Here is a 27976-nt window from a genome sequence, read left to right on the forward strand (position 1 = left end):
ATTAGATTAGATTAGATTAGATTACATTAGATTAGATTAGATTAGATTACATTAGATCAGATTAGATTAGATTAGATGAGATGAGATGAGATGAGATTAGATGAGATGAGATGAGATGAGATGAGATGATGAGTCAATAATGATTAAGTTATAGACATCTAATTATATTTAATGTCTAATTGGTTTTAACATAAATCATTATGATATCATTAATTTGTAAAATTCTGAATTAATTGCTAAATAGTTAAAGACTATGATATGATATGATGAACTTATTTGCTTACAGAATTACGGATTAAGTTTAGTGTACAATTAACTTATTTTATGATATCATTATTTTATTAATGTCAAGTTTTTTCCATTGAGAAGAAAATGGTCTTATGGTAATATTTTTATTTTAAGCCAATTACTTTTGATCAAAGCCATGAAAATCATTTACTTTAGTTTTCACCATTTACATAAAATTAGATTATATATTATACTTAGAAATGACTTTATGATATTATGTATATAATTTCATTCTGTAGTTGTTTTAATGAGATAGCAAACTAAAACAGAAGTACTTAATGCGATTGACGAAAATCAACGAACTGAGCTTTGATAATGTTACGAGGCCTGAATAAACTGACGCTGCATGTGCATGCATCAATCAACTAGGACGTCAATTAATCTGCTCATAATGAGGCAAGGCTTACGTCACTGCTAATTTAGTTTGCTTCTAGAATTTGAAGCGAATTTTTCAAGCGGAAGGAAAACAGACTAGGGTTGTCGCAATTATCTTGTCTCTCTAACATTGAGGTTTGGATAATTCTGTGTTTACATTATTCCAGTACAGCATGACAGTAGTAAAATCAGCGGTAGAATAGAACTGGCATAATGTAAACACGTTAGTGTGGGCTAGTGAGCCCATACATTTTGTGCTAGGCCAGCGCTACTGTCCTATTGTACTGGCATAATGTAAACATGGGATAACGTTTGTGATCCATATTAGTTCATAAGTCTCTTTTTCTTTACTAAATTGCGTCTGCTAAATTAATATTAACATCGAATATTAGAAGAAAATTTTACAATTTTCCTTTTTTTATTTTCAACGTAAAGGTTCGTTTATATTGGAAAGCTTTTAAACGAAAACTCATTATTGTCATATCAATATTTGACTGAATTATTCATATTTATTTTGTTATTAAAGAAAGCTTAATGAGATGAAAAATTTCTGAACATTTATTAACTTTTATGATTCAAAGAGAATGTTAATAATGTGTTCTAAATAATTCTTTATAGATATAATGGAATTAATGTTACTATCACAGTAAGTAGTAATATGTACTTATAAATGTTAAAGTATGGTTAAATTATTCGAACTATTGTGAGACATTATTATAAACTTATATAAAAACGGCAAAACACTCACGTATGTTCGGCCGTTGTCGGCACCGACTGTTTCTGGGTCTGGTATTATTTCGCGAACGCGCTCCGTCGCTCACTCACCCTGATGAAGGGAGACGCTGGGCTTGAAACTAATCGGTGCCACCACCGGACGAATATATGTGAGTGTTTTAGCCGCTTTTATATAAGTTTAAAGTACGGTTGTTTGTAAGAAGGTACATCTAGAATGGTTGCACAGATCTGTATGAAATAAATACCCAGATGTAAAAAAACTCTCAGAAAGAAAGTATAAGCTACTCATTAAGTTTTTTTTTAATATTCAGTGCGTACAAAGTCGCTAATTCTACACATTACATATAAATGTAGATACAATATCAACACACGAGTACGTCACGTGATATATCCAGATTATTTAAAAAAATCTGATATCTGAATCTAAAAAATCTCAGAACCGATCCGATCAATAAGCCATAGAAATGAAATGAAATAAAATAAATTACTCGTTCGTGGAAGGTATTACTCGCAGCATTTAATTATTAAAAAGTTAATAAGTAACTTTACGGTTTCCGTTCATCTTTTTCAATTCCTACTATTATGTCACTCTCTACGTATACTTGTTTGGTACAGGAACAGTTAAGGCACCCTTGACAAGAGGATTTGCATCATTAACGTGGTTTTTATTTATTTGTTTATGGGAGGGGATACTTAGGTATATTATTTTCTATGTCATAAAATATTTCGTACAAAAATATCCTTTTTCGAATCAACTAAAACAGTTTTAAAATAAGAAATAAATGGTACACGTAATTACGTAACTCATGTAGATAAATAAACTTATCAAATATCTTCTTTCACTTAAATACGTAAAATTTCGTTGTGAGTGATACAGTATAATAGTGTTGTAATATTTATACCAAAAGCCTTGTATTTTTTTGTAAAAATTTAATTCAATAATTGTAAAAATTTTTTTTTCAAATATATTATGTATTAAAAAAAATGTTCATAGATTTGTTTGTCTCGTACATAGATCTTAAGAGTTGATTTATTACATTAAGATTTTCGCATTAAAAAAGTAAAAAAATAGGTACGCTTAGCTTTTATAAGATAAGCAAATGGTCGGTCTTTGCTCTATTTGTTAAGATCTCAAACAAATTCGTAGGCAGGGAGCGTAAACTGATAAGAATCAGTGCCGTCCCTTCCAAAGCATTCTGAGAGCACTTTGTACTTTAAGCGGTCGTAAAATATCTTTGTACTTTGAAAGGCGAGACACTTTTGAAACGTCCCCTTTACGGTTTCAACTCAGACGTAATGATTTAGAAAAGTGGCCGATAGAAAATATGCGGACGTTCCTATCTTTATGGCCTCTTTCTGTACCAGGAGATCAACCCCTATTATTATTGGAACTGACTTTTTAAGAATTGAGAATATTAATAATCCATTAGCAAAAAGCCGAAAAAAAAATTTTGCATGTGCAATTTTGTAAGTGTTGTAAACCATATATTAGGTAGTATAGTATTAAACATTTTATTGGAAGATCGGGATAATAAAAAAAACGTAGGACAGATGAGATTAGTAGGGTATCCACACTGTCAGACGATGCCAAGATAAGTCACAAGAATTTTCGATTCTCAGATAAATTAAATAATAATAGTATAATTTTAAATATAAAAATCCATAATAATGAAGTCTTTAGTTGTCTGCAAATATGTTTCAACAATACACAAACAATTAAAACATTCTGTCACAAAGCGAGAAGAGAATCGGATAGCGGACGAGCTGCAGCTTCGAACTTAACAAAGGCCCGGAATTAGCGCGCGAATGTCTAGCGGTTAAACTTTGTTTCGAAATCCTTGAACAATATGTTTAGCACAAGTTGTTGAAAATGCTTTCCACAGAATGTCTAAATTATTTAATAAAATACCTAAAATATCTAGCTTATATAGAGTTATTATTAATACTTTAGTCTTTAATATATTATTAAAATGTTACGTACGAAATTGAATTTATAATGAAATTGTATGAGTCCATACAAGTTTAAGTAAAAATGGGCTTCGTGACAATGTGACCGCACTCCCAGAAATTGGAAATTATTATATAAATGGCTATTTCATTAAATTATCGGTACAGTTATACGTATTAAGACCAATAGGCTTGTTATGCGAATTAAATATTTACGGAGAAGTCATGGCGCTTTTTTTAATTTAAAAAAACATAATTAATAGCCTCAGTGTTTTTCAGCGAGATCCATGCAGCCCTTCTGCATATATATCGTCACAAACATCCATCCATTCATCCGTATTTATTTTAGTAATATTTTGTTAGAGTACATCAAAAAACGCAATTTTGTATTTTGAAATTTCTGACAAACTATTGTAGAAATTCGGCGAAAAGTAATTACGTAGTATTAACAACTACACGGAAGAGGAGAGGCGAAATTTTAATCACGATCCCATTACGGACCAAAGCGTGGAACTCATTTTAAAACTAAATTTCATATGACAAAGTTATATGAAAGTTCGAGGCGCTGGCGCTACGCTCGAGAGTCACATTATCGCGTTACGGTCTGCTTATAGGATTAGTTACGCTTCACAAATGACGCATACTTCATACAAAGAAACCTTACTTAGTTACAAACTTGAATAAATTACTCACGAGATGTATCAAAAATAAACAGAAATTGATAATTCCCAGCAGAGTTAGACAGGGCATAAGGTATTTTCATTGTTCATGTACAAAGTTAGCTTGTACAATTTAACCGTATTCTTCCGTAGATAGTTTTTTAGTCTTAAGCCCCAATCATATCAATATCTAATTTACATTCTCTTGTTTATTTGACCCGTTGTTTTTCACTTTAAGAAGGTATTATTGAAGAATTCAAATAAAATATATTATCTATTTAAGTTTAAGGTGATTAGTTTGACATATGACGTCTATGAAGTGTCGATTTAATTTTGTATGACGATTAATATTTTTTTACATACGGGCATCTCTCGGGTGTAATTCTTTGTTAAGTTAAAATATCACATGATATTCCTAATTCAATAAAATAAAATATTAAAAAACGAATAGTTTACTAAAATATATTATTAAAAGGAGTCCCTTTAGGAAGTATATCATAGTATATTTACATACAAAGTTACTTCCCCAATTCGTAAAAAAAATCTGTATCTGCCTTTACAATAGTTCCATTTTAGGACATTGTCAAATATAAATAAATCAATTATAGTATGTACCATAATTAACTATTACGTTTTGTTTATTTCGAATTTTGATGAAGCGGTTGTATAAATTACAATAAAACAAGACATGTGATAAAGGCGAAAAGATTTCCGGGAAAACATTAAAAACCTCTTACGTTGGAACTGCGAGCCGGGACGTACAATTTGTGGCGAACGTGACAAAATTCAGGGATTCCCCTGAACACGGCGCGGCAATATTTCAACTCCGCGGTGACGTCATATTACATTTATTTTACAACTGAACAAACCCCGCAGGCCGAGATTTAGATCGGCTCTTTTCAAATTTTACTTTTGTACGGAATGAGCAAAACTTACTACTTTTTTTTTAATTGAAAAATTGCTCATAAAAAGTCGCAGGGGTTTATTTCGTCTTCTATGTTTTATTGATAGTCATTATGTCAGAGTTTGTCTTTATAAATAGCAACATAGTATAATACTTTCCAGAATTGACGTAAAGCCAACTGAGACAATTGACAGTTTTTTTCATAATGCATATTTATCGACCTTACTAAACCGATATAGATTCATTAATAAGCTTACATACAATAAACACAAAAGAAGTTACTGCTAGAGAAAACATATTTAAAGATATATGTAGCTATATCAAAAACAAATGCACCTGTCTACGTGTACGACAATTGAGGAAGAACGTCATCGAATTTTCAAATCAACAATGCCGTTGAGACTAAAGAAGTGGCAATGAAATGGAATATACACGAAATATTTGATAAATTACTCAACTGCTATAAAATAGGATTTCATTCTCGGTCTTGCTCATCCAAGATAGGTTGTTAGAAACTTACGTGAAACATATTAGTCAACAATGCTAAATACTAGAACGAAGTAATGATTAAACACACTTAAAAATACACAAAATCTAGATTTCAGGATGTATTATGGAACCTAATAATTTTATAAGGATACATTAGTATACTATTCACCGATAATACTCCATATCTTTGACTTATAATCTCTTGATAGTAACATATTGCTAAATATAATTGCACATTTCGTTATTCGCAGTGATTGTAAGAAGTATATCAAAAAAGTAATATTTATAACTATAGATAACCGGTACAACGTACGAAAGGCAAGTGATTTTAGCGAACGTATAATAAGGATAGAATGATTATCGCAATATATAATACATACCTCGTATTTACTCGATTAATACCAACTCTATGATGTCTTCCGATTTCTGACTTATCATATAAAAAAATAAAGGCTTAGTTACACTCTTGTAAAAAACAATATTTAAAATCCTTGTTAATTTTAATTTTGGGTTAGTTTTTGTGTTCTAAATATTATGAAAAAGATTCATTAAAATCTAGCGTTAGTCCGCTGGCGCCGCGACCCAAAGTGGACCTTGGCCTCCGACACAATCGCCAAAGTCGCCTGTCCTGCGTCAAAATCTAGTTTTATTTGTAAATAATTTTAGTAAATACTTAATCAATACAAAAATAGCTTAAAAATATTTTGTTGAAGATTGTTATCTCTCAAAAAAGTACCTGGTTTAATGTACTCTTTTAAAATGCATATCGAACAATCTTCGACAGCGATAAGTAATTAGCGAATTTTCGATGATGTTATTTTCCCCTTATCTTATTCCATTTAGATAAAATTTCAACAAAATATCGAAACGTTTTAAACTAAGACTTTACACTTCCTCTACTTAGGTACAGTGAGACTACCACGAATAATTGTGACATGCGCCATCGTATCGTAATCGACAAGATTTGTATTGACCACCAAAAATCTCGTACTAACTTTGGCATAATAAGCGATGACCATACGAAGGCGTTTGTCGCAAATATTCATGCTAGGCCCATTGTTACTAGTTGAGTATAAAAATTTATTCATTTGTTACAAAATACTGTTAATCTATTCAAATCTATATAATAACTGTCAAATATTACTATTTTAGAAGGAAATTAAACATATTCTTATAGTTTAATAGTATAAAAATAATTTACTAATTCCTCTGCATATCATTTGGTTTAATTAATTCTCATTACTTTATAAATTTGAACAAAAATTAAAAAAACTTTTATAATATTCTTATATAAAAAGCGCATATTAACATAAGTCGTTAGAGATAGTATTGAACGCAATCAATGACCAAACAATTGATAAGATATGAATTGTGATAAGTAAATTCAATCAATAGCAAAAGGGCACCATACTAGTGTCGTATCAATCGTTATAATGTTAACTTGTCATACGTAATTATCGCAGAAAACGTCACGAAGTGTGGACCAAAAAATGGATGATGTGCAAAAAGTTGAACGGTATAACATTGCAAAATCACATTTCCCTAAACTGCATGAGAAAATACAAAACAAATATAATGAAATGCAAAAGAAGATTGAAAAATCTAAATCAATAGATATGTTAATGTGCATTGGTGATAATTTTATATACAAAGAACCTAAAAGACATCTAAGCACGAGTGATGTTAGAAATGGATATCAAGATAACGAGAGAAATATTGAAAGTGAAAATAAACTACGAACAGAAACGATGAAGATTGAAAGTTCTAAAGAAATAAATGTATCGTATGAAGAAATTAATTTTAAAGAAGTTGTTGTTACTGAAGCAAATAATGATATAGGAAATGACAAAATTGAAAGTGAAAATGAAGATAACCTTTCGGATAATATTTTTCTCAGTGATATGAGTAATTTTTCGAAAACAAGCTTGGAATCGTAAGTACATTTTTTAAGTAAATTTTATTTGAAGGAAAACTTACGTAGTATTATTTGTATTATATGCTATATTAATATCTACGAATATCAATTATGAGTTATAAATAGGCTAAACGGATTAAATACATAAATTAAATAAATTGCAAACAAAAGCATCGCAGTAAAACATGCAAGAGTTGCGTGTGCGCATAAACTTAAATAGTGTTTTTGTCTAACACTCTATCAACACAGACATAAGGTATATTGTAGATAAATTTACATTATATTAATCATGCCTAACTAACGGTATCCTGAGCACCTTAACGGATAGGGTGGGATTCAGGGATGTTAGAGCATTGGATACATTTACATGTTGGCTGGCGCCGCTGGCTCTCTGACTCTGGCATCGCTGAGGAACCTCAAGTATTTTTAATATCGTTAACTAACATTAGTTTTTAAGCCATTATCAACCCTAGAATAAGAATAAAAATATGGCTCTATGTTATCTGAGATAAATAAAATTATTATTATAACCATAATTTTGATCTTTTGCAAGTTTACAAGATATAGGCAGAGAAACTGATGAGTCAAGCCTTCCACCTACACCGACAACGAAGTCAATACGTCAAAAAATCGGCCTACGTATGACAGCTGTGAAAGAAAAACGGAACGCTTATAGGGAAAAAAAGAAAGAAGTCCGCGAGAAAGTGGAAAAGGTAAAATAATGTATAAAATATAATTAGAAACTACGTATGTTTGCCTAGGAATAATTTAGGACCATTTAACTAATATATTCAAGTAACAGCAATTCATAATCATACAGTAACATATTGTATTTACGCTTCTTTTAAGAGGAAAGAAGGTTGACGATATGTTTATTGAAAGTATTTCGTTTGTGGAAACATCAACCTATAAACATGATGTTCTTAATCCTGAATCTAAAAAATGGTTGTCATATAATGAGTCATTTTTCATTGCAGCTAATTCTAACGAACTCGCCCAACGATCATTATGATAAATTTCTCAAAAGAACTAAATTTGCAACGACTACTATTGCATTAATAGAAGCTTCTGGTTTTGAAAATGACGATGAGAAATTCCGATTCTTAATCTGCCGTTTAAGGTATAAACAATTCTCAAATTAGTTACTATTTATAGAACCAAAAATTAATTTTTAATGGTGATGCTAATTAATTACAGGTTAGGTTTGGAAAAACGCAAATCAAAAGTTATAAAAACTAATAAATCAGTAGTAAAATGGCAAGATGTTATACATATAAGTATGTATGAAGAAACATTATTGGAGATTTCACTTTGGGATAGAGATGTATTCATGGGCAAGTTAGTATTTCAACTCCATCTATATGGAGCATTGTCAATTCGTTCTTCTTATAAGCTTTATATATCTTAAGCCTTTATAAATTAAGCCATAGAATCTGTAGTTTAATATTTACAAACAAACTCAAGCAATATCTTTCACAGACGCATAAATTTAGTAGGGATGTTGGTTCAAGAATATTTCTTTAGTAAGTAATCTATTTCTAAATCTCACTATTGCAGATGCGTCGTGGATTTATCTCTTCTGAAACATGAAAAAACACACAAAATGCGGATCAATTTAGAAGGTGACGGTCGCAATATAAAATTGTTCTTTCTAATAACGATAAGCGGAACAGTTCTTAACAACACAATCCTTGACCTTGACGATTACCAAAATATCCGGAATAAATTGAGCATGGAACGCAAAAAATTTGTAAGTGTTAAAGTAAATAAGAGTCTTTATATCCTTTCTAAATAATTACTATCCTTTCTAAATTCATAGTATGTATAAATATTAGCTAGTTGAATACATTATTTACGGAATAGCTAAAATTAAGATAATTTCATTTTTAAACTACTACGCCTCATTTAAATGTGTCCAAAATTTTCGACCGGAGCAACGTTTAAAAAGATAACGAAATACAAATAGTACAATTAATTTTACAAGCTAACGAACCTTAACTATTTCAAACCGACGAATTGCACGATTCCGTACTTCCATACAAAAAAATTGGGATCGCATTCTGATCGCTCTGATATAATATGCATGTAGTTTGAACATATATGCCTTTATTTAAAATTCATATCGTTCTCTATATATGTGGAATTATAAAATTTCAGGCCTGGTATCGAACATTGAAAGATTTCTCAGACGTTGGCTGGTTATCTGTTATTGTCTTCGGCGCCAAAGGACTACCTACTACAGACTGTTCTTGTATATTAAAACTGAACAACGAAGCACTTTACACACACACTGTTCACAAAACAAATGAGCCAAATTGGATGAAGATATTTACGTTGTAAATATATATATTTTTTTATATCATAAGGTGATAAACGTGCGATCAGCCACCTGAAATCGCTGAAATAGCGAAGTGACCGTTGCCCATAGAGATACGCAATTGCATATGCGTTTCCTACCTTTAATCGACGAAGGAGAGGATGCACAGGAAGTAAATATTTTTCCTTGCCATGCATCCTCTCATCCGGAAAGTCTACTTCCACTCCCCATCCTTTCCTTATAAGAAAAAAGGGGAGGGAAGAGGACTAAATTAGGCCTCCGGGACGCACACTCATCAGACGAAACGTGGAATTGCTTCCACTTCACGCCTGTCTTCTGAGTGGTCTGCTATTGCACCGGGCGAGCCAGGCCAATTCGTGCGAAGATATTAAAGCGGGCTCTACCACTGTTGAAATGTTTATAAAACATTTCCATTTATGTCCTTTTGTCATTGTAATGAAATTTTTTTTTTTGTGATCCAGCACAGTAACTGATATAACATCAGTTCTAGAAGTAATTGTGTTTGATGAAAAGAGATCGGAGGATGTTGGAAAGATTTCAATACCATTGTTGAAAATAAGTACAAATGATAAAAAATGGTACGCACTCAAAGGCATTAATCTCAAAGAGAAAGCTAAAGGAAATAATCCAAGAATACTCTTAGAAATGGGAATTACATGGAATCTCGTAAGTGAGCAGTTTTAGAAGATTTTTGGACTTTATAACATCCGTGTGGTTATAATTATTTTTATTGTTTAGATAAAAGCATCGGTTCGTGTTATAAATCCGAAAGAAGCCGATCTATTAGAAACTGAGGATAAATTAGACCGGCACATCTTCGCACGTAATATATCACGGGCCAAAGCAATATATTCCTGGACAATGAGCACATTTCAAATATTCAAGTAAGAGTTTATTTAAACATCAATTGCGACAATAATTTAGAAATTAAGTAGGCAAATAACTTTCCTCGTGTCTCATTAATTGCCAACAAGCAATTTGTCATCTGTACCATTATATCTTTTATTGTATTTAAAAAAAACTTAGTAAGTAGCCTATGTGTTCTTCCATACTATGTTCTACATACATGTGTGATTAAAATTATCTCTTGAACTATTCTGGATACGATCACTCCTTATATAGGTAGAAATAAGATAACTAATGTAGCATATATTTTTAGGACAATGTTTGAATGGGAATCAAGGAAAAGTAATATCATAGCTTTAATAGCTTGGTTATTTTTTTGTTGGATCTTCAAAATTTGGATGCTACCTCTACTTCTTCTTATACCGTTCGCGTGGTACAAGCCTTCAAAGAACCCCGTACTAATGAGTAAGTAATTACGCTTCTATTAACATAAGATAGACAACAAAGTTTGGGAACCAAACCACGTATTGTCGACCATATTAATCATAGTGGCAGAACACAGAGTTTAGTTTTCTACTCTTTTCTTAGTTATATAAATTTTAAATAATTCTTATTTCACATTTATTACTTATTAATCATGTTTATTGTATTACATCTAATCATTTCCTGAACACTTCACAATCTTAACAAAATAAGCCCTAATTTAGTCGGAGGCCTAATTTAGTCCTCTTACCCTTCCCGTCTTATAAGATATAAGGAAAGGATGGGAAGTGGAAGTGGACTTTCCGGATGATAAGAAGGTTTCAGGTGGCCGCTCGCTCGTTTGCCACCTTATGATATAAAAAAAATAACCCTTCTTTCAAATATAAATTATCATATGCTTATTTCAGTTAAAGTCATTATTTTAGGATTTGTAATTATAAAAGGTTCACTATACTTGTTTTTAAAGTTGTAAGTAAACAAAATATTTTCGTTCATAAATCAGCCAGATTTATTTTGTTATTTTTCTATTTAAAATAATAAAAATATTCTCATAAATTCCAGTCAGAAGAAGGTTTGAGCAAATTCCAATAGAAGGAGAAGAAATTCCAAAGCAGGAAAAGGTAACAAAATCAATCTGTTAAAAATCCATCATGTTTAAAGTTAATTTTGAAATAAGTAAATACGTAAGATTTTTTTTCCAGGAAGAAAAAAATTTAACACTTCGACAGAAAATAAATTCCCTCCAAGACATGGTACACACCGTACAAAATGTAATTGGAAAATTTGCAAGTCTCGGTGAAAGCGTTAAAAAGTAAAAACTTAATTTAATTAACACTTACAACCATAGTGTCTTCTCTACGATTCAACTAAAGAGGGATTTTCTTCTTTTTTCAGCCTTTTTAATTTCTCTGTACCATTCGTGAGTTGTTTGGCGATATTTTTAATATTGTTCATAACATTGGTTATGTATCTGATACCACTTAAATACATACTTATGATTTGGGGTAAGTACAAATATTATACGTAAAATATAATTAGAATATCAAATATTCGATAACTTTTCTTCAAGCACTTTAAAAAAAAAAAATCGTGAGTTTATATTTTATGCTCATACTACGCCCCAATACACATTTTAAAAGGTAGATTTAAATGGACGGTATGACTTAAAATTTTAATAATAATCCGACCGAAAATTGACGAAATTTTCGAGGCATTTGTATCATAAGATTTAAAAGTAGGTGATAATAAAATCCATTAGATAAAAATGTCCAATTTGATATTTACAGGAATACATAAATTTACAAGGAAAATTTTAAAACCTAATAGAATACCAAACAATGAAATATTAGACTTACTTTCGAGAGTGCCTGACGATGAAACTTTGGTAAGAACAATATTTAAATAATGACTAAACAATTTTTGTTTTTTAATATTTTTTAGCTTTGTTAAATTTCACATCTAATTTTGTTTGCAGATTGACTGGGAACAGTATTCTTTGGAAACTTTGTCCGATGAAGATGAACATTTGTGACTATCAAGATCTGAATAACATAAGATTATTTTTATATTATTTTAAGGCCTTGTCTGTTTTCTTTAGGTTCATCATCATCAGCTCACTATACGTCCCCACCGAGGGGCTCGGAGCCTACCCTAAGTTAAGGGTGATTAGGCCATAGTCAACCACGCTGGCCAAGTGCGGGTTGGTTGACTTCACACATATCTTTGAATTTGTTCTCGGATATGTGCAGGTTGCATCACGATGTTTTCCTTCACCATAAGAACGTCGGATAAATGTACATATGTAAATCGGAAATCGAAAAACACATTGGTACATGGCGGGATTCGAACCCAGGACCTGCAGATTGCAAGTCGAGTGCTTGACCACTGAGCCACCGACGCTCTTCTTCTTTAGGTTATTATAGACATATGCTCGAAAAACATTACCCTCTTCGTAATTCGTGTAAAAATAAATATCAATTTTATTTTTAAATGCACAATAGCACGTTTATCTTATTATAAATTAATGATTCTGCGTGTTTCGTCCTCTGCTGATTAAACAACCCAATGCCTCTGCAAATGTGGATGACTATGGGCATTGGTCGCTTCGCTATTTTAGCGAATTTAGGTGAGACTATAAGATGTTTATTTTTATAGCAGAAAGTAGAATTATATTTACTTAAATACAATTATTTATTCCAACACATAAGACAGTTTCATGGATTTCTTGATCCATAAATCATTCTGAGTTGCATTACGGTTGAATATCACATCATTGGTGATGTACAGCTCATAAATTAACCAATCCATCTTCTGCTTAGTATGCAAACAGTGCGCGTTTAACTAAACCACTAATCATCTGATTAGAAGCAAATTACACATTTGCCTTTGAAGACTACGAATTTGCATCCCTAGTAATTACTTTGATAATAATCTGATTAATATCAAGTAATTGTCGAAATATTATATTGCATTACTGTGTTAATTTTTCTTCGTTTCGTGAAATGTGCAAGAAACATTTAAGATGCTATTGATGCTGCATCGTTATTGCTTGTTTCTTGTTTTATATTTATAAACGCGCATACAAATATCTCGTCTATATGGTATTTTTTAAATATGTATTTACATTAAAATTTACCAAACCAATTAAACACGACTTTCATTTTATGAATCCTGTGGTCAGCCGTTATAATTTCTACATTTTGCCAAAATTAAGTAGCAAGGTCATTGAAAAATATATTAACTGCTCCAAAAAAACAACCGCGTTGTCCTTAACTCTACTCGAAATAAAATTAAAAATAGCTTTTATTAAACTTTATTAAAACAGATAATTACTAACATTCACTACAATGTCGATTTAATGTAATATAGCTATATCGTAAATTAAAATCACAGATTACATGGTCAAATGTTTTGTACATAATATTATCAAATAAAATGTTGTCACATAAATTAATTTTAATTTTAATCTAAACAATAATATCCGATCCGAGCCTTTCGAATTCATTAGCAAAATAGACCATATCTTTGTGGTCTAGAGCTGAATTTTGAAAAACAATACGGAAAAAGTTAACGAGGTTGCCTTGCGGCTGATACGTGACCATCATACTTCCTTCTTTTATCATTCGTTCCTTAATTTTGGGTGCGACCTTATGGAGCCTTTCTCTGTAATTTGGATCGTTCTCGCAACCTCGTAGACAATTTGGCACGTACCAAAACATAATGTTGGTGCATTCGGGATTCTCGAGTACTAGTTTAAAGCCAGCTCTTTGTTTGATGTGATCCAAGAAGTATTTAGCGTTATCGAAGAGTTTATCGATATGCTTCTCGAAGCCATCACTACCTTTCGCTTTCCACATGAACCAAAATTTGAGAACATCGGCCCGTCGACCGCACTGGATGTGTTTGTCACCAGTGTCGTACGAGGTGTCGTAAAATTTATCTTTCTGGAAGAGATACTTCGCATTGGATGAATGCCCCTCCTTCAGGACATTTTTATGTCTGACCAGGAATGTGGAGCATTGTTGCGGAGCTGCCAGCAGCTTGTGAGGATTCCATGTTACCGAGTCGGCTCTGAAAATAGAAACAACAAGTTCTTATCATCATCACCTCACTACTACATTTATCCGACGTTTTTACGTAGGCTCCGAGCCTCTCAGTTGGACGTCCCAACATCACCTCACTACACGTCCCAACTGATAGGCTCGGAGCCTACCCTAAACTAGAGGTGACTAGGCCATAGTCAATCAGTGCGGGTCGGTTGACTTCACAGATGTCTTTGAACTTCGCAAATATGTGCAGGTTGCATCACGATGTTGTCCTTAACCGTAAAAACGTCGGATAAATGTACACATGTAAATCGTAAATCGAAAAACACATTGGTACATGGCGGGATTCGAACCCAGGACCTACAGATTACAAGTCAAGTGCTTTAAACCCTGAGCCCGCGACGCTCTCAATTACTTTGTACTTTGATTTGCGAGACAATATATTGTAATATAAAGCATATGCTGCACTGTTAGAAGTTAACGACTGACACTATTTCTACCTTCAACACTAACCTTAGTCAAGCTAATGACCGCCAGTTACTCACACAGAACAAAGCTTGCGTAAACTCGCGAACGCACCGCTATTCGCTTTAACGTTTTTTATTAGCACTCAAGGATGTGTTTCGCAATTCAATAAAACATTTCATTATAATAATAATATCTAATTAAAAAAAACTTAGTCAGGCTCCTAGTACTTATTTGAAGTCTAAATTTAATTTAAGGCAACAAAAATAGAATTTTTATGGTATAAAGAAGAACTAAAATCAAAATCAAAGTTTCAAAATATTTATGAAGTATTTAATGTGGGCATTTCTAAGCGACTTATAAGTTTAAGTTTGCCAAAAGCTGGCCGTCGATAAATATTTATGCATAAATAAATATCGAAATCATTTTCCAAAATTGTTGTTTATTTTGAATAAGGTTATTGGCCCGAATCTTTGGGATCAATGACCTCTACGATTTTTGGAATTTATAATCATTATTTTACTTCGTCTTATTTGCTTATTTGATTAAGTTGACCTGCACATGTAATATTTATTTTATATATAAAGGACAAGAACAAAACTCGATTCAGTTAATTCTTAGTACTTACAACAGAGGATGACGCTTTTTGTTGCTTCGTCCGTAAATGTGTAAATTTATATTGTTAGGAAGAAAATCCGACACTACGCCGGTGTATCGGCGCAACACTAGCCGTATTAAAATATCAACGCTTATGTCCCCTCACTAATCAATCTATCAATTGACTTGGTAAAGAAATTACGCCATTCACTCCCAATGATTCTAGCGAATATTATGTAAATATACTTACAACTCTATCCCTTTTAATAGATGTCTATGTTTCTTTGACATCAATGCGCCACCACCCCAGGCAGCATCAACGTGTAACCATAGATTATACTTCTTGCATAGACCAGATATCGGTATCAAAGGATCGAAAGCTCCAAACACAGTTGTACCCGCAGTTGCCGTTACCATAAAAGGAGTAGATCCCGAGTTTATTGCTTCAGAAATCTTGATTTCTAAATCTCCAACATCCATTTTACCCAATTCGTCTGTTTTTATCATGATACAGTTGTCGCTACCAATGCCCATGAAGCAGGCCATTTTCTTAGTTGAGTAATGTGCTAATTCCGATGTAAATAGTACCAGCTTTGGTACTGCGTATACTCCTTTACTCTGTTGACAAAAAGATAGGTATAGTACATATCATGATCATCATCTCTTCATCATCCAATCAAATAGTAACTTTTATTTGATTGGAAATTAAAAGCCGTTAAAACAATAAACCATTTTTTTTTGTTTTATTTTCAAGTAGCACGAAAAATTTGCTACCGACCCTAAACTCACCTTGTTTACATTACGTCTATCAACACTTGTTTGCAAACTGTGCAAAATATACGAAAAATGGTAGTAAAATTTATCGTTCAATAAACGCTGAAGAATTTTTTACAATACGAAAAAAGTACCGTAAAAATAAGTCTGTAAAAACGTTTGAAGCGAACGTATTCAAAAAACGAAGGTGGTGAATGTAGAAATGTATAATATAAAAAAATAAAGCGTCAATTTTTAATTCTACAAAAGTATACGCACATATACGAGTAGATATTTCACATTCATATTTTTTATACAAAATATTGGTTAAACAATTATTCGTATATGGACGTTCCTTTTTTTATTATTATTATTAAAACGTAGTTCAATCGCCTACACTTTGGCTATTATATTAACTTGCAAATTCATTATTATTTTGTACTTGAATATCATATATCAATGGTCAGGGTTTTAAAAAAACATACATTTAAATACTTCATAGTGTTAGGAATAAAATCCGACACTGTGCCGGTATACCGGCGCAACACTAGACCATTAAAATATCAACGTTTACGTGTCTTCACAAATCGATCTCGCATTTGTCTTGGTAATGAAAGCGCGCCACTCCCTCCAAATGATTCTAATATTGTCTTAAAGTAGAAACATAAATATATTTCTATCACAAAACAAGTTCATATACCTAAACATGTTTTTTCAAACATTTAAACAATTTATAAACATGAATATCTTGTAATTTTACGGAAATCATCGCGTTAAGAACAAATCGAAGTAATCTAAGGACGTTCCTACAAATATTTAGTCTACAAAACATAACATTCATGTGTCGAGGCCCCGCCGGTATACTGCACGCGAAATATTTATAATCATTAATGAAACGAGGTTAAGGTGACTACCGAACTTCCTACAAAACTAGATTTGATAAGTTATATTTATTTATATCTATTGTAAACATATTAAAATCAGGATGACCGTAAGTTTATGTTTAAGTTGATTATCGATAAAACACGAATAAAATGACATTTTCTAAAAATGATTCCTAGCTAGATCGATTTATCGCCCGCGAAACCTCCTATATAGTAAATTTTATGAAAATCGTTGGAGCCGATTCCGAGATTCCAATTATATAATAATCAGTAATACTAGTATATAGTATATAGTTATATACTATAGTATTACTATTTTAACAACGTAAAAAAAGCATACAGATGATTTGATAACCTCCTTCTTTTTGAAGTCGGAAAAAAAGGTAAACTAAGCATCACGAGTCCTTTTAAAAGATCCAAAATTAGCAACATAATATAAAATGATTCATTGTATCTTTATGATAAACTTAAAGACGTATAAATTATTTTACAAATTATTTCTACACGAGCAAAGCCAAGGCAGTTTGTTACTATTTCATAATATTGTGCTGCAATTTACATTTTAGACTAATCGCAAACTTCTGTTCTTACTAATAGTTCTGACAATTAAGACGCATCCTCACTGCATTAGTAATTACAGGGATACTTGGATAAATCTTGGCATTCCCATGTACCAGTTTAGTGACACATTCTAGACTTTATAGACTGTATTTCCCGCTTCGTTTAGGAATTCCCTTTATTTCTAGCCCTAATTGCCACATGTCTACATAACGTTATGTCATTACATGACACATTTTTTAGGAAAACAGATTTTCAATTACTTAATTGGTAACTCAGTAAACACATAATTCGATATTCGACTTTGCAATGGATAATATAATCACGGTCAGTGTGTGGGTTTCCGAACCCAAAATATCTGTATAAAAATCCCTGTCATTATCTTTGACAAAACAAAGATAACAATAAGTTTTAAAAGTAGATTTTAGTCTCAGAAACTCACGGTCATTCAATCTTTGATTACTAACCTTGACATCTGGATAGAAGTGGTGTCTGGCGCAACTGATCGCATATCCGTTGGATATCGACCCTCCAGGACAGAATATACCGTCTCCATCGCCATCTTTCCATCCAACGATAGCCCGCATTTCCCTCAGCACTTCTTCCTCCATCAGAGTGAAGACAGGGGCTACTTCGTAAGTATAAACGCTCGGGTTTAGCGCATCAGTCAGCCATTGCCCAATCAGACCGTACGGATCCACTGTAGAGAACAGCTGGTTCACGAAATAAGGATGTCCAGTATTGACAGAGTAACGCGCAACCTAAAGAAAAGATTTTTAATCATTATTAATACGAGAAGTGCACAGTTTGTACACCTTTTTACACACATGTTTGATACAGTTGAAGTTAACGTGGAGAAGTGCGTTAAGTTTTTTTTTTTTAAACTTTGATTATGAATTATGGTTGGATTTCAACCAATGGCGACATCTAGTTGTAATCATTTAAACAAAATGAAGTTTAATTACTCTGATGTTTTAAGGTGCTAATAAAAATTGTATTAAAAGTTCTTAATATTGAATTCCATTTTAAACCCGAAATGTTTTCACCATAAAGGAACTAATCAGTTCAATTTACCAGTTCAAAATATATGTAATTTTTACACACATATATCCTTTGTTTTAATATCTATAATTACTATATAATAATAAAATTAAGGTCTACGTTACAAAAAAATGCGCATTATAAAATTACAAAGGATTCATTTTAAACTTCGCAATAAAACAACTTGTTGCATGCTCATCATATAAGGACTTCCGCTTGTTATAACCGATTACATTGGCATCTTAAGTTAATATTAATAATCTCCAACAACATATGAAAAACATATATTTCATTTGAAATTAATTGAATATATATTTATAAAAAATATATATCTTACTTCTTATCATACTAATAATATAAATGCGAATGGATGGATGGATGTTTGTTTGAAGGTGTCGCCAGAACGGCTGCATGAAACTCGCTGAAATTTGGAACAGATGTGACCAAAGCCTGTAAGGAGACATAGACTACTAATTACGTTTTTTTATCGAGGTGTGGGCGACAGTAATTTTTATTAATAACAGATTATGAGAACTAAGCGTTTGAATTTGTGATAACAATCCGAAAGCTTTAGAAAGAACAAAACACGATTCTAAACTTATCATCGACGCAAACTCTCATCAAAAAATATAAAAGCTCCTAAAAAGGAAAATCAAATATGATACTCTTCTATGTCGTAAAGGGTTTTGTTTGCATTGGACTTTTTCTATAGTAGTAAATAGTTATTAGGTAAATATTTTTATGAATAATTAATAAATAATAGAACAAATATTGTACGAGTACATTCCACACGTAGATAGATTACAGACAGGAAACAACTAACTGGAAATTCACGAATACAAAATTGACCCGAACTCGGAACAAACGAGATAGATCAAACCAATATTTTAGTAACTAGGAAGCGAGTTCGACAATCGAGACAGAATAAAACTCTTGTTCCACTGGCGTAAGTACAAAAAAAAACAAATATTCCTCTTTCCTTCTTTGGTAAAATAGATAATAAAATGTTGTTTAGCTATTTTCTTTATAGAAAATATTAGAATCATCGAGGTTAAAATACTTATATAATGTATTAAGTATTCCAAGGCCTTAAAGGTTAAGGTTCTAACCTCATAATGTGAGTTTCCATCACCGAAACAGTTGTGTAAAAACATTTTATAAAAATGATACGCCCTAGCTTAGTAATCCTTTTCACTCTACTCGTGAAGGCATTCGTCATCCTTTTATCACAATTTAAAGAGTTAAGGTATATGTTTAAAAATATTTTTTGATGAAGAAAACTCAAAGCTAGTTTTGAAATTAATTTTGTGATAACTAATATTAACCTTTTAACCGAAAGTAGCCGTACATCTAATAATACTAATTTTGGTCAATTTTTATATAGAATTAAAATTTTTCTAAAATTATAATGTTTCTATTTTTCTAGTTATAATAATGGTTAATGGTTCATAGGTTTGTGATAAAACTTTGTTATTATAAACTATTCAGAACTAAACACTTTTATAGTTTCACACCTAATAGAATCTTTATTAAATCGTTTTTATAAAGAAGTAAATTCAATGTTTATAAAGCTATTCGTGACCTACGACATCTGCAGTGAATTAAGAATGTTAATAAATAATATAATAATAATAATCCTGGGTAAAGTGGATTTCAAATATTATAAGTAATGGATAAAATTTATTTTTAACAAACGAAAATTTCACTTAACATTATTATTATAGATTATAAAATTAAAACTAAAAAAATCACAAAAAAATACTCACATCAGCCATGATTGCTAAAAGTTCGTCGTGAGAGACAGGTCCTTCCCTGGGCTTCAAATCAATAACGCTTTTGATTTCATCAGGAGCTGCCCACTCCACCACCTTAGCTGATCTCTGGGACCTACCGAACACCACTCTCTCCACCAACAAGTCCACAGCTCTTCGTATAAACTCCTCATGTTTCGATCTCTCAGGGAGACTTTGAAACAGACTTTCTTTTATCGCTTCTCCCGCTACTATAAGATTAGAATCGGCAGGCATGTCTATATCTTCTTGACTCTTTCCCGAATGTTTTATCTAGATGTTATTTAGTTTAATATGCAGTAGTCGGCTGGAAATGTATTGATGCTTACGGTCGGCCGCAGCCATCAGTGTTACGGTTTTGGCCCCACTCTGAAAGCGTAGCCTTCTTAAATACTCCGCACGACGTCAGTTCACTTTGTTAAGGTTACAACTTAGAGCGCATTATGGATGCAGATTTAACAATATAGATACGTTTATTTGTTTATAAAACATTATATAGATGCAATAACGTAAAAAAAACCTTTATTAAATCCTATTTTTCCCAAAATCAGTGAATTCGGAATATCGCGTTAATCGCAATGGTATCGCAAATATTTGGAGTTAATTCAGGTGCACAGATTTTCCCCGAAATTTTATTTTTCATTTATAAAAAAAAACTCTGCTTAAATTTAAAATTTTAACCAAATAAAAATATTTATGTTTATTAATAATGCATCAATAACATTTCATGTTTTACAAAATTACACGTTATAAAGAGGTTTTCTTATAACTTCACCACAGATAGAACTAATGTCAGTCGGGTACAAACTCAAAATGAGTTGACGTTTAGTTTTACGACATATTCTACATGACTGATACAGGATTAAAGTAACCTTCATCTGGGAACGTATCTCTTTAACTCGTCCCCTCTGGACAATTATAACGCGGCAAAAGATACCATCTCTGTCTGTAACATCTTACAGATTCTAGTAAAACATTTTGTTCATTCATAGAGCAATTGAAAGTGTTAATAAATAATATTTATAGGGTCTTCTCTTTGATGCAGTTAATTACATACGGAAGGATAAACGATATGTGATTATATGAATATTGACTAATTAGATAATGTATTGAGGGATTTAAACTTCACACTTACTCTCAAACTTATTCATTAGGTTCCTAGTATATGTGCAAGATGGGTGCTTTTAGATCGGACAAATCCGTTAAGAACGGAACGGCACGATCTCAGTATGAACCCGCTCCTGTCGTTATTCTAATTCATCAGGTCATAAAGATGATAGAATTATTACCTCAATGACTTGGATTGTTTGTATCTTGGGAATTTCGATATCAACTCTAATACAAAAATTTAAGCCATCCGATTAGCTTATTTCCTTCTAATGTATTAAGGAAAATCATACTGATAAATAGATATATAATTCCAAACTACATAGGCACAAATAAACATTATAGAGTTGCAATATTTTGTCAATTTTGTTATTTTATTTACTCCTGCACAATCAAGTGTAACAAAATACATTTCCTATCGCCTTGACACTACGTTTTTCGTTCTTCTAATTATCGATATTATTCCCGCTAAGGAGGCAGTTTTACATGACCAATCAACTGCGAAAAACAATGACGGTCGACTTCAGTCCGATTAGTTACAGCTTTTAATCACGATATTAAAACGAAATCTCGATTAATGTCTCTATACATATATAATTTACATTATGTATGGTAGAATGACTAGATAGAAGTCCCGTAGGAGTAAGATTGGCAGTGATTATTACGCACGAATATAGTTTGTTCTAATATTATAAATGCGAATGTTTCGATGGATGAGTGTATGACTATTTGAAAGAAGGTATCTCCAGAACAGTTGCATAGATCTCGCCGAAATTGGCATGGATGTAGATAATAGCCTAGAAGAATGCACAGACTACTTATTAAGTTTTTTATTCCGCGGACGCAGTCTTAGGAGACAGCTAGTTCAACAGATAATTTCAATTTTACCTTCTTCAAATAATTTTTCGCGTTCCATTTTTTTTGTTCTTTCTTTTCTTAGTTTTTTCAGCCAGTTACGAACAGTTTTGAACATAACGGAGTAACACTACTTCTCAGATTCATTTCAAGATTACCTAATATATAAAAGCAACAGCTGTTCTTATTAATTTTGCTTCTTCAAAACCAATAATAAATACTAACAAAGTTATGTATACTTCTTTATAAAGTCAGGATTACGTTGTACAATGACGTTTCGAATCCTTAAAAAGAAAAAAGGATTTCAAACAATAGGTGCAATTAAATATTATAGATTGCGTTTGAACAAAAAGTCATCTTATACGTTTCCAAGAATAAAAAAATCTGTAGTAAATAATTACTGAAAAAATACTGACCCATAATCTAAATAGTATTTAATTATGCAGAGACAATTACGGTGTTCTTTGTAATGCATTTTTTGTTTTTAAATTTTTCCAAATGAGTTTTGAAAATGGAAATTGATGGAAACATAAAAATAAATATAGATATCCAAAGAGGTGATTATTTTTCATTAAAAATTAAAAAAAAAAACAAATTAATTTTTTTTCAATATAATAACACTAATATTCTATAACTTCCCGAATCAATGCACTTGGTGGGTTGTTATTTAAGAATTGTGATAATTTGATTTATCGATAAATTTCGATTCGTAAATAATTGCGGTAATCCAAATTAGTCCTCACTACCTAATTCCTAGCAAGCATTTCCTCTCATTCTCTTTAAAAGAAAACTAGAGGTGAGAATTTTTGTGGAAACAGCGCGTTGTAATCTAAAAACCTAACCCATTTTGTATTACAAAGATGCATTCGAGATAGACGTGTTGATGCTAGGACTATCCTTGCAGCTTTTCACAACTTTGCTCTATAAAGCGGAATTAGTTTAAATTTGTGAAGGTGAATGGATTCGCAGCCATTACAGTTAAGTTAAACGTTGACCTTGGCTATGACAAATTTTTGTCGAAGTCAATACTTTTTTCCAACTCATTGAGAAAACAAAATTTATCCCCGTATACAAGGAAGTATGCAACAAGGATAATGAAGCAAAAAAAAAATTGTGATTTCCCTAACACCAACTCATTCCGTTAATTGGAATGTTCGTACTTCAGGTACGTTACTTTGTTCAATTACATGATGACTAATAGCTATAACTTCAATCATAAGTTAATAAATGCATATACGTTTTCCCGTAATACGTCTGCAATTGAATTGTAAAAAAAATAGCTTAATTATAGAGCAATCAATTTTTAAAATTCTTTTTATAATCGATTAATACATGAACCTGTTTTGACATTAAAACAAACAGATAAAAAAGAAGTCAAAAACAATTCCTCTGTATATTTTTTAATTTTCAAGTGGCCAGTGTTATTATGAAAGAAATCGATTATATCCGACAGGATCTCGATATTATGGACTGAAATCTTTTTAGTGGGTAGTTGTTCAATTGACATTGAATTGTTTGATTGCTCAATTAAGCGCCCCCTTTAATTTCTCATATTTATTTCATTAACAATGGTAAAGGGGCCTTAATGATTTTGCGTTTGTAAAATAATTTCATACTCTGCTTTAACCAGCAATATGTATATAAAAATGATTATTATGATTGACTGATTTGATATAGGAATAATCTATACATATTAATAAAATTAGAGTGTCTGTATGTAACATCTAGAAAAAGCTATATTTTGTTCACGTGATTATTTACTTGTACTTTTGTGATAATAAAAACCAATTTTTAAAAATTTGTCTTACTGTCTATCCGCAAGGCCGCGTTTGTACCGGGTAATCCCGTAAACGGTGGCTACACCGATTATGACGGGACTTTGACGGGAAGGTCTTTATTTCTTTAATTCCGCACTGACAAATTCGCAGCCGACCGCTACCTTGACAAAAATACTTTGTTTTTTTATCTCCATAAGTACTGGTTAAAGTTGACAGTATTACACGAGAAAGTTACAATGTATATCTTATTCCAGTTCAGTATAATGCAGATCCTACATTTAGTACCTTTTTCTAACTATATTACGTTAACTTTAATATCTATTCTTATACTTAAATACTTTAATATTAAAACAGAAAGAAAAACTAATCACCTTCCACGATTTCGCAATTCGCAACGTATCATAGTAATTATTAACCGTAACCCTGACACTCTTGACCCAGATTAGAATAATCATTTTCTTTTAATGAAATGGGACTGTGATTTAACAAGCACTATATCTACTTTTTTATCATTTAAAAGAAAATATCATTTATATTGATAAGAGCTAAGATGGAATTGATAAAAAACGTCAAGAATATATAAGTTGAAAACTAGAATAAAGTCGCTTAACAACGTTGCAGCTAATATATATAAATTTCTTTCAAATTGACCAATTATTTTTCTCAATATAAAGATGTTTGTAATTTATCTCTAGATATTGGCAGCCTAATTCAATATTTCCATAAGACACAAAAAAACAAACATTGAGTAATGTTTTATGTTTCTATACTTCAAGAACTAAATATTTTCGGGATCAACGTTATCCTTTGCTCAGTTTTGAAACGCTAATAGAAGAAAGTACTCCTGCTGTGCAAACCAAAATGGGCCTTATAATCGATGTAAATGAAAACACAAAAAAATTATAAATGCATAAAGAATGTATGTGTAAATAAAATCATTTTCTAGCACCACAAACTTATATGACCCGGTAAGGTAAAGTGAAACTAATTAGATTTTTATTTATTTTATAGATCAAAAGCATTGTAGCGAATGCCATGAAAACTGTTTAATTGTCACCGTCACATTCAAACGTCAGGTGTCAAAGTCAATGTCAATACGAATTTTGCTCTCGTAAAACTTATGTTTTATACCACATGTTTAATTTATATTTTATAATATCTTAAACTTTATATAAATATGGAAGAAGACGGCCAGTTTAGCGACTATGAAGAAGATTTATCTGTTAAAGTAAAATCAGTTCGTGTAAGTGTTAAATATTCAATATCAATCAGTGTTTTTTTTTTCAAAATATTTAATTTTACTCGTTTTATATCTTTATATATTTTATTTTATTTAAATCTAATTTTCAACTCGCTTATCCTTGAATTCAATCGATATTTGTTGCATAATTATTAATGTAAAACTTTTAAATATTGCTGACTTAACCTCAACCCAACAAAGATTATATTTTACTGCATAAAAGATAAAGTTAAGCCAGTCAGCAAAGTAATATTATTCAAAATCTTTTTATAATGGGAAATGCATTATTATTTTCAGTTTGCCGATCTGCCTGTAATTCATAAAGGCAATAGTGATGATGAAAACGATGATGATTTGGATTCAGATGACTATTTCTATGACTCTGATGATCCAACACAAGGTAGTAAAAAAAAGGAAAACGTAAATCCACAAGCTCCATCACATAAAGTGATCACGTACCAGCCAAGTGAGAAGTTATTTAAGAAATACATAAACAAGATCAATGTTGATAAATATGAACCAAGTTACTCTGATAATGCACAAAAATTTATGGATTTAAACGATCGAAAAGTGGATAACGAAAGAATAAGAATGAAAGACAAACATGACAGAGCCACAGCTGAACAAGTAATGGACCCTAGAACAAAAATGATATTATTCAAACTCCTCAACCGTAGTATCATTAATGAAATAAACGGTTGCATATCTACTGGTAAAGAAGCAAATGTATATCATGCAACTTCAAAGGATGGTAAAGACTATGCAGTGAAAATTTATAAAACATCAATTTTAGTGTTTAAAGACAGAGATAAATATGTGTCCGGTGAATACCGTTTCAGAAATGGCTATTGCAGATCAAATCCTCGTAAAATGGTAAGAACTTGGGCTGAAAAGGAAATGAGGAATCTTGTAAGAATGTATAATGCACAATTGAATGTTCCTGAACCTATAATTTTACGTAGTCATGTATTGGTCATGACCTTTATGGGAGAAAAGGGCTGGCCCGCACCGAAACTAAAGGATGTAGAAATATCACAGTCAACTGCAAGATCTTTATACAGAGATTGCATTACAATGATGTGGAAAATGTTTAATATTTGTAAATTAGTGCATGCTGATCTCTCTGAATATAATTTACTATACCATAATGGGAATATTGTGGTGATTGATGTATCACAATCTGTGGAACATGACCATCCCCATGCATTTGAGTTCTTACGGAAAGATTGTACAAATATATCGGATTTCTTTAGGAAGAGAGGTGTTGCTACTTTGACTGTTAAGGAGCTTTTTGACTTCATTACTGATGCTTCAATAAACGAAAGTAATTTGGAAGAATGTTTGGAGAAGCTATCAGATAAGGCTGCTTTAAGAAATTTTGAGGAAATGACGGCACAGGAGCAAGTAGAAGAGGAAGCATTTAAAAACATTTATATTCCTAAAAGGCTTACTGAGGTAAACATTTTAAGTAACTAGCTGCAACTGGTGACGTTTCCGTGGAATCAAAAAAAAAATAGTAACCCATGTGCCCTGTTCGTACTTTTCATCCAAATCCATACAGCCTTTCTAAGGTTATGTGGTAAGAAATATCATCCAAAATTTGTCATGTATAACATATTATTTTTAATATGAGTTTACAGTATTACTTCCTTTACAAAATATTTTCTTAAATTTTGTCAGGTTATAAACTTTGAACGCGACATCAGCAAGGCTAAAAAAGGCGAAACCGATGATCTTACATATAAAAAAATAGCTGGCTTCAATGAGGACCTTACGGGAACAGTTGACAAACCTAAGATATTGCAAGAAGATGATGTGAATGATGAAGACGGCTCCGAGTCTGGCTCAGAAGACAGCTCTGATGATGATGATGATGATGATGATGAGAATGGGAAAAGTAAGACTACATTTTATATTGTTTATATACTGTCAGAATATTAACATGGTTATGTTACACAGTCTCCTTGCTTTTATTATAATTTTTTTGTTTTGTGTTCTTAAAAATTTTTCATACCCAATACATTTCGATACAAAAAATTATAGGAGCCCGAAACATGATAAACCATAGAGAGAGTGTCTTTTCAAATTCTTGTTATATTCATTTAAATTTTTATTATTTTCAGAGGGCAAATTTAAAAATAGCGCTCGACCCAAGGATGAGTCCCCGGAAAGTAAGAAATCGAGGAAAAAAGCTGTCAAGGAAGAAAAAGCAGAGAAAAGAAAAACGAAAACCAAGAAACACGTTAAGAAAAGACGGGACAAGGGAAGTGGAAGAAAGTAAAAACATATAGATTATAAATAATATTATAATAAGATTTTAATATTAAATAAAACACTTTAATTATCTTATGCATTTTATTACAAAGTACAAAAGAAGGTTGTCG

At 31.6% G+C, this 27976-nt stretch overlaps 3 protein-coding genes across 3 annotated transcripts; 2 read left to right on the top strand and 1 right to left on the bottom strand.

Moving 5' to 3' along the window:
- The first annotated feature begins 6683 nt into the window (after positions 1–6683).
- LOC106121482 (multiple C2 and transmembrane domain-containing protein 1) lies at positions 6684–13726 on the top strand. Its single transcript, XM_013317170.1, has 15 exons — positions 6684–7330; positions 7866–8025; positions 8290–8432; positions 8510–8650; positions 8870–9062; positions 9470–9648; positions 10112–10316; positions 10389–10534; positions 10810–10961; positions 11541–11599; positions 11681–11790; positions 11874–11983; positions 12266–12363; positions 12454–12576; positions 12892–13726. The coding sequence occupies exons 1-14, from the start codon at positions 6888–6890 to the stop codon at positions 12508–12510; spliced, it is 2196 nt and encodes a 731-aa protein (XP_013172624.1). The 5' UTR covers positions 6684–6887; the 3' UTR covers positions 12511–12576; positions 12892–13726.
- Positions 13727–13776: 50 nt separating this feature from the next.
- black (glutamate decarboxylase-like protein black) lies at positions 13777–20955 on the bottom strand. The gene is given in 4 exon segments (NM_001311839.1): positions 13777–14549; positions 15837–16204; positions 18249–18542; positions 20589–20955. Coding segments are annotated over 4 exon segments (1527 nt in total). The 5' UTR covers positions 20850–20955; the 3' UTR covers positions 13777–13945.
- A 4499-nt stretch (positions 20956–25454) lies between these two features.
- On the top strand, positions 25455–27889 carry RIOK1 (RIO kinase 1). Its single transcript, XM_013316481.1, has 4 exons — positions 25455–25595; positions 25890–27047; positions 27273–27489; positions 27716–27889. The coding sequence occupies exons 1-4, from the start codon at positions 25530–25532 to the stop codon at positions 27871–27873; spliced, it is 1599 nt and encodes a 532-aa protein (XP_013171935.1). The 5' UTR covers positions 25455–25529; the 3' UTR covers positions 27874–27889.
- Positions 27890–27976: the final 87 nt, after the last annotated feature.

This window comes from Papilio xuthus, unplaced genomic scaffold, assembly GCF_000836235.2.
Source record: "Papilio xuthus unplaced genomic scaffold, Pxut_1.1 DF826945.1, whole genome shotgun sequence".
NCBI classification, from domain to species: Eukaryota; Metazoa; Arthropoda; class Insecta; order Lepidoptera; family Papilionidae; genus Papilio; species Papilio xuthus.

Excerpts from the sequence above, each read along its gene's own strand:
- RIOK1 (XM_013316481.1), top strand. The coding sequence starts at position 25,530 with ATGGAAGAAGACGGCCAGTTTAGCGACTATGAAGAAGATTTATCTGTT. Across the intron at positions 25,596-25,889 it reads TTAAAGTAAAATCAGTTCGT|TTTGCCGATCTGCCTGTAAT; the intron begins GTAAGTGTTAAA and ends TATTATTTTCAG. Across the intron at positions 27,048-27,272 it reads TTCCTAAAAGGCTTACTGAG|GTTATAAACTTTGAACGCGA; the intron begins GTAAACATTTTA and ends AAATTTTGTCAG.
- LOC106121482 (XM_013317170.1), top strand. The coding sequence starts at position 6,888 with ATGGATGATGTGCAAAAAGTTGAACGGTATAACATTGCAAAATCACAT. Across the intron at positions 9,649-10,111 it reads TGGATGAAGATATTTACGTT|CACAGTAACTGATATAACAT; the intron begins GTAAATATATAT and ends TTTGTGATCCAG. Across the intron at positions 11,600-11,680 it reads AAATTCCAAAGCAGGAAAAG|GAAGAAAAAAATTTAACACT; the intron begins GTAACAAAATCA and ends TTTTTTTTCCAG.